The following is a 12,869-nucleotide window of genomic DNA, read 5'->3' as shown; positions in this document are numbered from 1 at the left end:
TCCAGGCTGAACTGGCCCCGCTCCCTCAGCCTTCCCTCATACGAAAGATGCTCCAGTCCTTCAATCATCTTTAGTTGCCCTTCGCTGGACACACTCCAGGAGTTCCATATCCTTCCTGTACTGGGGAGCCCAGAACTGGACACAGTACTCCAGGTGGGGCCTCGCCAGGGCTGAGTAGAAGGGGAGGATCACCTCTCTCAATCTGCTGGCAACACTCTTGCTGATACAACCCAGGATACCGTTGGCCTTCCTGGTCACAGGAGCACACTGCTGGCTCATATTTAACTTGTCCACCAGGACTCCCAGGTCCTTCTCTGCAGGGCTGCTTTCCAGGACGTCAATCCCCAACCTGTACTGGTGCCTGGGGTTATTCCTTCCCATATGCAGGACCCTGCACTTTCCCTTGTTGAACCTCATGAGGTTCCTCTCTGCCCATCTCTCCAGCCTGTCGAGGTCCCTCAAATGAAATTACCATGTGCATTTTGTCAATGTAGCGCAGCTGTCCTTGAAACACCAGTAGAGGACTGATCTAAAAAGAGACTGGTTATTGCGTCTTCAGAATTCTATAGTGGATTAAATACAGAAATAATGGGAGCTGTAACTGCTGTCGTCTTTTCTTACATTAGAAATTTGAGTATAAGCAAAAGTTATTTTTAGAGGCACACTGATATTTTTGTACTTATGAACTTGTAAGTCAAGGGACTCGCATTTGTTTGTTTTCTGGAAGGTATTTGAAGCAGTGATAGCTTGGGTAAACCATGACAAAGATGTAAGGCAGGAGCTAATGGCACGTCTGATGGAGCATGTTCGGCTGCCTTTGCTTTCCCGGGAATATTTAGTTCAGGTAAGCAAAAAGGAATATTAATTCTTCTGCACATTAACATTTCTATTTTTTTTTTTTAATGCCAGATGGGTAACTTTAAATTTAAACAACAGTGTAATGTGGTGTGTTACTGACAGTAAAAATACAGACAGCCACTACCATATATGCCCATGCACACACACAAGCACACGCAGAGTCAAATGAGGGATTGCCACACAGAGGATGACATAGAAGTAATTTATCTGTTTGGCTGACTCCTTGTCATACCACACTAGTAATTTGAGTGATTGAATTTGCTGAGATCAGGTTAGCTTTCATTTGTAATACAGTCTTTGATACAAGATTTGTTTTTGTAAGTGAATTTTCAACTTCAGAATTGTATCTGTTGTTTAATTTTTTCTGTTTAAATTGGTTAGGAATTAATGACAAAGGAAACATTCCTCTACCTGGTTCAGATATAATACATTTTTTCAAATTTTATAAGCTCATTTTGAATATTTTGGTTTCGGGACAAATATTTGAGATTGAAAATATGAGTTCACTATTCACATTGGTTAGGAGATATAGTAGTAGGTTGGTAGGTGTTTATTTTAGAAATTATGTTTTTATGATAGGAATTTCCTCCAATTTATGTGAGTTGTTTTGTTTTTTTTAAATTTTGGGGTTTTTGGGCGGGATTTTGTGCTGGATTTTATCATTGTGGGGTGGCTTACTAATTTGTTAAATTAGTCTCCACTACTCCCTCCTTAAAGAGTTCTATACTCTCTGTATTTGAAAAGTTAATAAATGTGCCTAATTGTAAGAAGTGATGTACCTTGCCTAACATTGTTTCTTCCACTTACTAACTGAGAATCAACATCTGATTTTTTCTTTTTAACTGCATATTGCCATCACATAAATTTGTGTATAATTGTCATTAAATGACAATCTAAAAAAATCAGATTGATCTGCATTTGTGTGATATAACACAGGCTTTATTACACTTCAGATTGTGATTTGTGCTTTACTTCCTTAACATGCTCAGATCTTGTTAAACTTCTATTAATAAACAGAGAGTTGAAGAGGAAATATTGGTCAAGAACAGCAGTGCTTGTAAAGATTACCTCATTGAAGCTATGAAGTATCACCTGCTGCCAACTGAGCAACGAGCATTGATGAAAAGCACTCGAACAAAACTGAGAACACCTGCTAGCCTTCCAAAAGTAAGACCCTTATTTTTCCAATGTACTTATTTCTTCAAACTCAATTTTAAAAGATTTAATGAGAGCATGACTGTCACTTGGGGTATTCCAGTATAACTTTCTGAATCATAATTATTTATCACAAAAATATAACAAGCGATTAGCTTTATGCTTCATACTGCTTATGATACAGATGTTTTAGTCTCCCACCTACATGTACCACCACCACCTCCTCTTCTTCCAATAAGTGCTTCAGCATTTGAGAAATAACAAGTTATGGGTAAGTAAGCCTGTTTTGTTTTGGGTTTTTTTTTAAAAAAAATCAAAACAAAGACTGAAGCTTCTGACTTGAATTATCTTCTTTCCAATGCAGTAAAGAAGTTTTCTCATAGTACTATTATAGCAACTGCAATAATGGAATAGGAGATTCCATTCAGCAGATTTGGTACATTTCTCTCAAAGGAACCAGATAAGACTGTTCTGTGATGGATGGTCATGGTTCCATTAAATATCACAGACACTGAATTCTCATATCTGAGGCCAGAGTAGGATGTGAACATACAGCAGGATCTGCCTTGTTCATGGGAGCTCTACCTCGATTCTAACTCCTTCCTGCTTTTCTACCTCAGATATTTCCTCTAGACACAGTAACTACAAATTGCATATGTTTTTAAAATAAATGAATCTTGCCTAGCTTGCAAGACTCAAATTTGTTATTTAGGAGAACCATCCTTTAATTACTTCTTGTACAGAAGCTTGCTTTATTTTTTAACACTTTGTTGATCTTTCAGGTGCTGTCATGTATGCGAAGAACTAACAAATATTATCTTCTTTTTAGTTGATGATGGTAGTTGGAGGACAGGCACCAAAGGCAATTCGCAGTGTTGAATGCTACGATTTTAAAGAAGAACGCTGGCATCAGGTGGCTGAGTTGCCTTCCAGAAGATGTAGAGCAGGTAAACGATGCCTAATTCTTTGTTGCAGTTGGTAATGCTTCAGAATTTAGGTGTCTGTGTAAAACATTGTATGTTCTTTGGAACAGTACTTAAGGTACTTATCTGAGAAGGGCTAAGCCTTGAGTTCAGTGATAGTCCTTAAAATTTGAATCACTTGGTAATCTGGAACGATACAAGTTTGATAACTTGATCTTAATTTGTGCTTCACTTTGTAATCTCTAAAATAAACTGCTTTACCTCCCATAGATACAGAGGATAAAAAAAATTAAATATGAATGCACTATAATAATGATTTTACTATTAAAATACCCTATTATTAAATGAGATGAAGAATGTGAAGTAGCGATCAACCGATGCTAAAAATGTGAAAATATGACCTTAAAGCAGATGAGATATCTAAGCAAGAAGAAGTTCAGCATACATGATATTCAGAAGTGTGAGCTGTTAGTAACAAAAAATGCCAGAACTTCTAGTGCTTAATCTGAATGGGATGTGCCTCTAGGACACTGTCAAAAGCCCGATAGTCTAGGGAGTCCTGTAAATTGTGTCAAGTATCTGGATACTTGGAACAGCTCGGAATAAAGTTAATTGACAAAGACACTAAAACGCTTGTGTTTCCTCTCTGTTTCCCTGCTCTAGGAATGGTGTACATGGGAGGCATGGTTTATGCTGTTGGTGGTTTCAACGGTTCCTTGAGAGTTCGCACAGTAGATTCCTATGATCCAGTGAAGGACCAGTGGACAAGTGTTGCTAATATGCAAGACAGGAGAAGCACACTGGGAGCAGCTGTATTAAATGGCCTTCTTTATGCTGTGGGAGGGTTTGATGGGAGTACAGGTATATTTGCCTTTATACACAGCTGATTAGCTTTGACTGCTCTTGACATAATTGTACCAAATTTTAGCGTGTCTTTCCTAGTAGCTGTGATGAAACCAAGCATGCGGGTAGCCTGGCGTCTTATGGTGTGAAATGTGCTGTAGTGGTCACATCGTCCTACTTGAACAGTGATAAGAGTTTAGACTTAATGACCTGTGAATCTTTGACAAGTTCCCTTTCAGTTTTCCTTCTATAGTCAGTCCTTAACTCATGGAAGATGTGAGAGAAAAATTACCTTCTCTTTTTGTCCTGTTTGCATATGAAATGTATCTCTCTATTTTCATGTAGTGTAAACAGGATTGCAAACAGCTTTCTCTGACTTGTGGGAAGGCTTTGGACATACTGTTCATTCTCTTCAGAGATACATTAAACCATTTGTGCAGAGATTATCCTTTTCCTTAATAAATATTACTGAAGTATATATAGGAGGGAGCATTGTGATTTAATTAAAAAGAAAGAAAAAAAAAAAATATGGGGAAGAACTTTTCAGAGTTCCACAGAAGTTTTTATTAATTTGCCCCTTTTCAGACCAAGAATGAGTTGACTGTACTTGGCTATCTAAAGGACACCAGTTGTTCATTTTGCACCATTTAACAGTCCTTAAAATGAAATAATTTTTATTTGCAGATATGAAGAATTTTCTGGAAGGTAGACAGTATGTGGCACCTAGATTTATAGAGAAAATAATGCTATATTGTCTTCATAGGTTTATCATCAGTCGAAGTTTACAACTTAAAGACTAATGAGTGGTTTCATGTAGCTCCAATGAACACAAGAAGAAGTAGTGTTGGCGTAGGTGTTGTTGGAGGTAAGTTGACAAATTATATTAAAAAGAAGAGTGGGGAAATGCAGTAATTTACCCTACTACCTTATGCTTCAGATTTATGTTTTTGCTCAACCTTGTAATTCAAATTGTATGAACAATACATAATTGTTCTACTTGGTTTTGACCACCAATGGTGCTTTTTAGCATAGTTGTGTTAAATTTTTTTTCAGAGCTTCAACTGTGCCTGAGGCCAACTGAGAAAAAGCTCACTAAGCATGCATGCTCTAGGTTATGCACATCAGTAAAGCTAACAAGCCTGATTACTGAAGTGATGACTTTATAAATTGGTCTTTAGTGATGTAGCACTGCAGTGTTGTCAACTCTGTTATCTGTGGCTGACTTTGCTGGTTGTACACTGGGGATGATCTCAAGCACAGTGCCAGGAAAACAGCTGATTTTTGAGTCAACTTAGTGGTGAATAGCCTGGATGTCACTTGCACAATGCAGACCTGGGCTGGCTCTTGGGTCTTAAACCAGTTTTAGGCATGTATTTTAACTGTATCAGAACTACTGCTCTTTCTGATCTGAAAATGCAGATTCTACAAGTAATTTTCATCTGAATTTTTGACGTTTCTAGGAAGCTTATTTGAGAGCTTCCATGTTGGACATACTTGAATTAGCTTGCTTTTGAACAATTCTTAATTAAAATCAGGGTAAAGTACCTTTGTATTTCAGCTAGAGAATTCAAAAATCTTTTGATGCATGTTGTTCTTGTTAAATACTGGCTGCCTTTTACATCCTAAAAATATCAAGAACTATAGTGTACTTCTTAAATTATTTAAAAAATAGAAACTCAATAACTGTTTGATGACAGGTACTGATTAGTAGCTAGTTCAGGGAACCATGACTTCCCCTCAGCCTGTGTACCGGTATAGTCTGTGTGCATTAGAAATTTGCAGGTTTCTGTTGGTTACCCTTCTAGGTAAACTGTATGCTGTGGGTGGCTACGATGGGGCGTCACGTCAGTGCCTTAGTTCAGTAGAATGCTATGATGCTAATACAAACGAGTGGACCTACGTTGCAGAAATGAGCACTAGACGGAGTGGAGCAGGTGAGTGGACAAGAATCAACTATCCTTGTAAAACTGAAATAAATTTGTGGTTTTAAAATGTATCTAAAATATAAAAGGTAAGCTAAAGTCTGAGTCTAATGGGATATGTTAGTCTTAGATGGCTGATATATTGCAGGTTATAAATACAAAACTATCCTACAGAGTAAGATTCAATCTTAACAGTAAAATCTTTCCTTGCCTTTTCACTTTTCATACTTTTCATCTTGCTCTTCTTCCCATAACTTCTGATGTTTTTAACACACAGACTAATATGCACGGATTGTGATCACCTAAATACTGAAGTATCAAAATCTAGATGGCCAGGATGAAAAAATGTCATTTCTTCAATGTCTCTCTGACAGTGTAGGGCTGATTTTTCTAATAGTGTTTTCAGGCTGACTTTACATGTGAATTGTGACTAGATTTCCATCTCTTTGGATGACTTGTTCTGCATTCTGATTCACTGCAGAAAATTTTGTCCTTGTTCATTCTTAATTTTGTATTACTGGTTTCATCCTATACTTCCACTTATGTACCTTTTGTTTAATCTTCAGTAATTCTTCTCATCATCACCTGGTGTTTACATCCTTTGGATATGTATAGGCTACTACATGTTATCCTTCCTTGTCATTTAGCCAAGGTATATCCATTTATTTCTTTATAATCTTAAAAATCCCTTCTTTATTTTTTTTCCCGGGGAATTTTTTTTTTCCTTCTTGCAATTCTGAGTATGTATATTTCTCTTTAAAGACATCAAAAGTGCCTGTGGTATTCTGCTTTTGTTTAATAAAACGATGCTTCCACAGCTCCAAACTGACTTTAGCATTTTCACTATCTATTTATATTATGGACTCAAGTATCATTTACTGTTCACTGTCCTCTATTTGTCTTTTGGTATTTCAGGTTTTTTCAACTCGCAGAAGTTATTTTATTTCTCTAGATGCATTCTTATAGACTTTTTCAACTCAAATTACATGATATTATTTTTCTACATTTATTTTTTTTTTAGTTGTTTAAGTCACTTTTTTGCCAGGTGCTTAATAGTGCTTTTTAGCAACATCCTTCAAATACCTACTGATGATTGCATTAATGTGCTTCATAATTGGAAGAGATGTTGCTACAAATAAAGTTGGATGGACTTCTAATATGCTCAGTAGATGATTATTAATAGTTATCCCAACTCTGCATCTTGTCTTCCATTATCCTTTATTAACTTTGAACAGTTTTTAATCTGCATAATGTTTAAATTGTCCTAATTATTTCAAAAGAAATATATAAAAATATTAAAATAATTACTAAAGTTTGCAATGATTCCTTACAAAATCAGCAAGTTGCTATGTCTCTTACTGCTAGAAGTAATGTTTTGATTGTATTTCTAAACTAAAATTGTGACCTTAATGAAGGAAACATGATACACTCTATCTTGAGAAAACATGAAACTTCTAGATACTCAGTCTGTGCATCTTGGCAGTAAATTCTGGATTAAAAACTGGCCAGAGTTGCAGCAAGGGTACCATTAAATACTCCTGTCTAATATTGGCAAGTTTTGAGGAAAAATATTTATATAAAATGGGCAAATGGCAAGTATCATTATAAAAACAAATAGTACTGGTGGGTTGTGACAAAGCTTCATTTTGCAGTCTGCCTGCACACCCATTTTATCGTAGCGTTTTGGGGTTTTTTTAAATATTGTTTTTGCAAACTATCATTGTGCTTGTAGCCTGTTTATACGCTAGATATTTTCAGATTATTTATTTTTAAATGTTGAATTACTTCTACGACACTGAAATTTAGTGCCTTAGATATACTAACTACTGGGATCTTTCTGCCCTTCTCCACCCTCCCCTGTCCCAGAGTTCAGGACCATGTTCATTTACTCAACACTCTGCTGCCTTTTACCTTGTCCTCTGATTGGGGACGGGGGGGTGAAAGGGGAAAGGAAAAGTAAATTAAGGGAAAAGAAAAGTAAATGTAGTCAGTTATTTCTGATTAATACAAATGAGTAAAATAATCAACATTCTTCTGTGCCACTCCATTAAATACTTGGAAAATTATATTTGTGCATGGGAGAGGAGTAGCTGGTAATGTAAAAATCATGACTATTGATTGAGCTTGGCTGTTGTGGCCAAATATCCAAAACCACCAGAACTGTTTCAATGGGTGATATGTCCTGGTGGTGTTATGGCTGCTAACTAAAGAGACTTTTGTTCCTGTATTAAACCTTTGGATCTCTGGTCATCTCAAGGAACTTAAGCCCACCTCTTCTGTTCCTACTGCTTCAGCTTTATTCAAAAGCAACTTAAGAGGTTAAACCTCAGTTACTGTTCTTTAGTACTAACTGCTTCTCAGTTGGTCAATATGGGGACAGATCTGTTTCCAGCAACATATTGGGATGAGGAACTTCAGATCCAGGTATCTGGGAGGGATGAGAGATATGAGACAGGGTCCTGAAAAATAGGCAGGAAAGAAAAATAACAAAGAAAGGAGAACTCAGAAGACGGCAACAAGAGGATACAGACGAAGGAGCAAGAAATAAGGTAGGACTTGGAAACTGGGTGTGGGATGAAGGGAAAATGAAGCACCAAAGAGGAACGGGGGACATTATTAAAAATAAGGAGCTATCAAAGAAAAAATGGCAATGTGGCAGAGGGAAAACTCTACACACCGAATAGGAAAGTTGGTAACTATGCAGAAAACCAGGGTGGGGGGGATTTATATCATGTCACATATTTACACTAAAAATCTTAGCCCTCCTTCTAGCTCTGTAATGTTTAATGCTACAAAAGATGAATGTTGTATTATCCTGCCTAATAAAGTGTGATCAGAGTGGGAGAAAGAAGAGCTGCCACACTATACTGAGACATGATAGCTAGAAATAATAGCAATAAAAGAGGAATTAAATTAACTGAGAAGGATATCGGGACATGTTAGTAGTGAATATCACTGATAAAGCATTAGATAGCATGATTTATAAAGCAGTGTCCTATTAAGAAGCTATTTTTCAGATTTGCAGTACCAATTAACTCTTCCATGTTTCCTTCCCCTCTTCCTTTAATTATTAAAAACTGTCTTTTTAATAAGAAAATTTAGTTATTTTAGCAGGAGTTACTTCTCTCCCCGTATAGGAGTGGCTCTTACATACAATATTAGTGATATGTTTTCAAAGATATTTCAGCTGGCTATTAAAAGTCTCAGAGTTCTTTTTTTTAACCCAGCATTTATTTTTTTCTTCTCTCAAGGACTTAACTGATCTTTTGCATTCCTATTTGATGTCTCCCTTTAAAAAAGATTTTAAGCTGTGCCCTTTCCATGGAACCCTTTAAGAACTATATTTGCAACTCTGTGTCTCGGCTTTGAATTTCATAATCTTAAATGTGACATATATTAGATTTCCCAATCTACTTTCATAGAATTATTTTTTTAGTTGTCTTTATGGTCCATCACTCACAAATTTTAATGCAAAAAAGCACCCCTACATTTCTGAAATCTATTATGTTTGGGTTCTAATAGTGCATTACAAAGTGAGGAATAAATAACAAGGCCTTCCTTTCTGCTTCCCCTATTACCATCTTTTCAATATGTGCAGCCCGATTAGAAAGTAGACATAGGCTAGCTTGCTTTATTCCTTCATCCCAAGCTTACAGATTAATAAACTGCTGTTGTAAAGGAGACCCTAGAAGTGAAGGAGACCCTTAATATCCTTTTGGATATTTTGATAAGTGAAGCTTGATCCAAGGAACCTTGGCATTCTCCTCCAAATCCTGGAGGAGGAAGGTGCTGGCTCTAGCTGTTGACTTTGTTTCATACCTATGTTCACAAGGTATTCCAGTGCTTCAGTGGAAACATCCCTATTGTATAATATCTGTCCATTCAGCTTTATCCTCCCTACTGCACAGTTTTTGCTTTCTAAAAATTCACTTACGCTTTATCATCTTGTCAGATTTCTGTTATGCTGGCTGAGCACGCTGTCTCATTTACTGTCACTTCTAATTAGTCCTAAATTTCAGCAATCCTCATTTTCTTGCACATCATTTTTTGTCCAAAATTTTCTAAATCTTCTGTTGCAGAACAGCTCTGGTCCTTGCTGTAATATGGTAGATGAGCATGCAAGACATTTTATCGGTGTCTTGCTGTAGTTACTGTCTCTTTGCTTTAATGCATCCTGACCCAAATGTTTTCTGAAATAGTTCCCAACACTGACTGGATGAAGGATTTATCTTAGTGCACATAATAGTTGTTGTTTCTCCTTTGTATGGGTCAAACCATTCTCTGGTTAATTTTGAGTATTTTCATATGTTCACAGGTGTTGGTGTGTTAAACAATTTATTGTATGCAGTAGGTGGTCATGATGGTCCTTTGGTAAGAAAAAGTGTTGAAGTGTTTGATCCTGTCGCCAGTACCTGGAAGCAGGTTGCAGACATGAACATGTGCAGAAGGAATGCAGGTATATGCAACAATTACTTTAAAGTAATATCATTTGGTATAAATGGCATGTTCCTGAATTTCTGCTGCTTTCATGATGTCGCAGAATAGAAACCATGCTTTTATTGGGTGGACAAGCCAATAGCTAATTTTCATACTGGTTTCCTGTCTCTTTTTAGGTGTTTGTGCTGTAAATGGTCTCTTGTATGTAGTTGGAGGAGATGATGGTTCCTGTAATTTATCAACAGTGGAATATTATAATCCAACAACTGATAAATGGACAGTTGTGTCATCTTGTATGAGTACAGGAAGGAGCTATGCAGGTAACGTGTAGAGATTTTTTTTTAACGGACTTTTACAGTACAATAGCTAGAATAAGAAATTTCACAAAGCATCCAAACAAAGTCCAATCTAAGGTAAAACCTAAGATACTAGAACAGGTATGAAATGTTTTGAGTGATGGCTTCAAACAATTATTCACTACAAGGAAAAAAGTTGTATTAAACTGTACTCAAGAGGGACTTAGCACGTAAGTGGTGAGTCAGAAAGATGATTCTGGTATGAGCAGTCCTTTTTTAACAAGAAATTTGTGTCTCAGTCTAAGGGGTTCAATTATGAAGTTCTTTGGGACTTGATATTTAGAAAACAAAGAGCTTTTTCAGGAATCTTTTCCTTCAATAATTAGAGTTTCTCAAATGAGTTTTTTTAAGTTATTGTTAAGGATATATTTCACTGATAACAAAATTAAAGTTGAGTAATAGCAAATTTGTTCAAGTCACAGAAACTTTCAGAACTTTGCACTGATTCAGACAACTGTGACAGAGAAATTAGGGAAAATATGAACACTGATGCTGGTGCACGGTTTTTTGATGTTATACTAATTGCAAGCTATTATGTTAAAACTTGATTTTCATATTCTTAAAGTTTTTTAAAATACTACCTAAATATTATGCCTTTTTTTTTCCTCACTCTAGGTGTTACAGTTATTGACAAACCATTATGATCAGTAAAGGGATTTTCAACTTGATTATGCACTAGAAGCAGTCTTGAACAAGTATATTTGAAGTGACTGAGTATCTAAGCACTTCTCTACTTGTAGCTGCACCTTGAGTCACAGTGGAAGATGTGACTGTCTACAATTACAGATGACAGATGATGAAGATTACTCTAGGTAGAAGCAATGTGTAGGATTATTCTACAGTTGAGCAGAAGCTGATTGAATTTTTGAAGTTTAGTGGACCATTTCTTTTTCATTGCAAGGTCTTAAAAAAAAAAAAAGCCACTTTCACAAGGATTGACTTATGTCAGTCATGACTGAGAAACGGATTGTCAGTGAAGAATGGTGTGTATTCTGGTGAAAGTAAATTTTTGTCTTATTTTTTCCAGAGACTAATAAATATATTTAAAGAAATGAACCGTCAAGTCTTCATAGTAGGTATTGAATCCCACCTCAGTAATTCAAGCTGGCATGGGGTAAATTTGTCTCCTTTTATAAAACTTTTGTTACATAACTATATGTGCATATGATTGTGTGAGCGTAAGTTGCTTTCTATTGAAATACTTTAAAACCTGATTTTACTATTTATAATTTGGCACAGTACTTTGAATATGCCAGTACTATGTTGTAAAACAGAGTTGTATTTTTTGATATGTAACAATGCTTAACACTACTAATTCCCACTGAAGGAGAGATCAGAGATGGTGTTAACACTTATTGAACAGGTGTAATTTCAAGATCTTTTTAATAAAAATGCTGTCTGTACTTGTGATTTTTTTTTTCCCCTGTTCAGTTTTGGTCACATTTAGATGTTACTTCTTTCTTACATTTTATCCAAAAGGTGATTTGGCATGAAAATAACTGAAAATTTATAATGAATGTATGAAATTGCATTGAACTTGCATGGTACTAAGGCCTATTTATGCGTGTAAGCTTAGCTTCTTTTAGCTAATATCTGAATATACTGTACGTGGCCATGCTTATAAAAGCAGCTCATTTTTATTAATTCTTGAATGGCCTCCTTTTAACATGACCAAAGTTATTGTCATATTTGAGACATTTTCTTCAAATAAAAGTTTGTATATTGTTTCCTAATGCCAACAAGTCGCTTAAAACTTGTGTTTCTCAATACAAGTCTCAAACCAAATAATCTTTATAGCTATACTGTACGTGGCCATGCTTATAAAAGCAGCTCATTTTTATTAATTCTTGAATGGCCTCCTTTTAACATGACCAAAGTTATTGTCATATTTGAGACATTTTCTTCAAATAAAAGTTTGTATATTGTTTCCTAATGCCAACAAGTCGCTTAAAACTTGTGTTTCTCAATACAAGTCTCAAACCAAATAATCTTTATAGCAGTGAAGATTTTTTTTTTTGGGGGGGTTTTGGGGAGGAGGGGGGGTTGGAACTGGTTGTAAAGATCTGAATGCAAGCAAATTTAAACTAATTATTAAGGGTTAGAAACTGGTCATGTAAGTATCACGGGTTTGCTGCAGGTTTGTTTCTGAAAGCCTCGGGTTTTGGTTAGTCAGAGGTGGCTGCTACCTTAAGTTCCAGTGCAACTACCCGAGCTGTGAAATCAGTACGGTGGCATTTTTCTGGCAGATGCTGCAATGGGATAATGACTGCGTTTTGCTTTCGCTGTTGCTGTTGCGTGACGCACGGCGGTTTGGGCGGTGGGTTTCACTACCGACATTTTATCTGAACTGTGTATTTGTATCATTTGTAGAACTT

The 12,869-nt window shown here is 36.1% G+C and overlaps 1 protein-coding gene across 1 annotated transcript in view; it reads left to right on the top strand.

Moving 5' to 3' along the window:
- KLHL2 (kelch like family member 2) overlaps nucleotides 1–12,236 on the top strand; it is a gene marked incomplete at its 5' end in the record, with an annotated part of 24,917 nt that extends 12,681 nt beyond the window's left edge. The window contains 9 exons of the mRNA XM_010169334.1: nucleotides 728–844; nucleotides 1,876–2,025; nucleotides 2,843–2,960; nucleotides 3,600–3,797; nucleotides 4,543–4,644; nucleotides 5,585–5,713; nucleotides 10,017–10,157; nucleotides 10,315–10,458; nucleotides 11,110–12,236. Coding sequence (XP_010167636.1) covers nucleotides 728–844; nucleotides 1,876–2,025; nucleotides 2,843–2,960; nucleotides 3,600–3,797; nucleotides 4,543–4,644; nucleotides 5,585–5,713; nucleotides 10,017–10,157; nucleotides 10,315–10,458; nucleotides 11,110–11,138 — 1,128 coding nt within the window. The remainder of the gene's footprint in view (nucleotides 1–727; nucleotides 845–1,875; nucleotides 2,026–2,842; nucleotides 2,961–3,599; nucleotides 3,798–4,542; nucleotides 4,645–5,584; nucleotides 5,714–10,016; nucleotides 10,158–10,314; nucleotides 10,459–11,109) is intronic.
- Between the last annotated feature and the right edge of the window lie 633 nt (nucleotides 12,237–12,869).

Source organism: Antrostomus carolinensis, unplaced genomic scaffold (assembly GCF_000700745.2).
Source record: "Antrostomus carolinensis isolate BGI_N321 unplaced genomic scaffold, ASM70074v2 scaffold6776, whole genome shotgun sequence".
Classification (NCBI taxonomy): domain Eukaryota; kingdom Metazoa; phylum Chordata; class Aves; order Caprimulgiformes; family Caprimulgidae; genus Antrostomus; species Antrostomus carolinensis.
The sequence above is the reverse complement of the archived record's forward strand: the minus strand, read 5'-3'. Positions and strand labels throughout refer to the sequence as shown.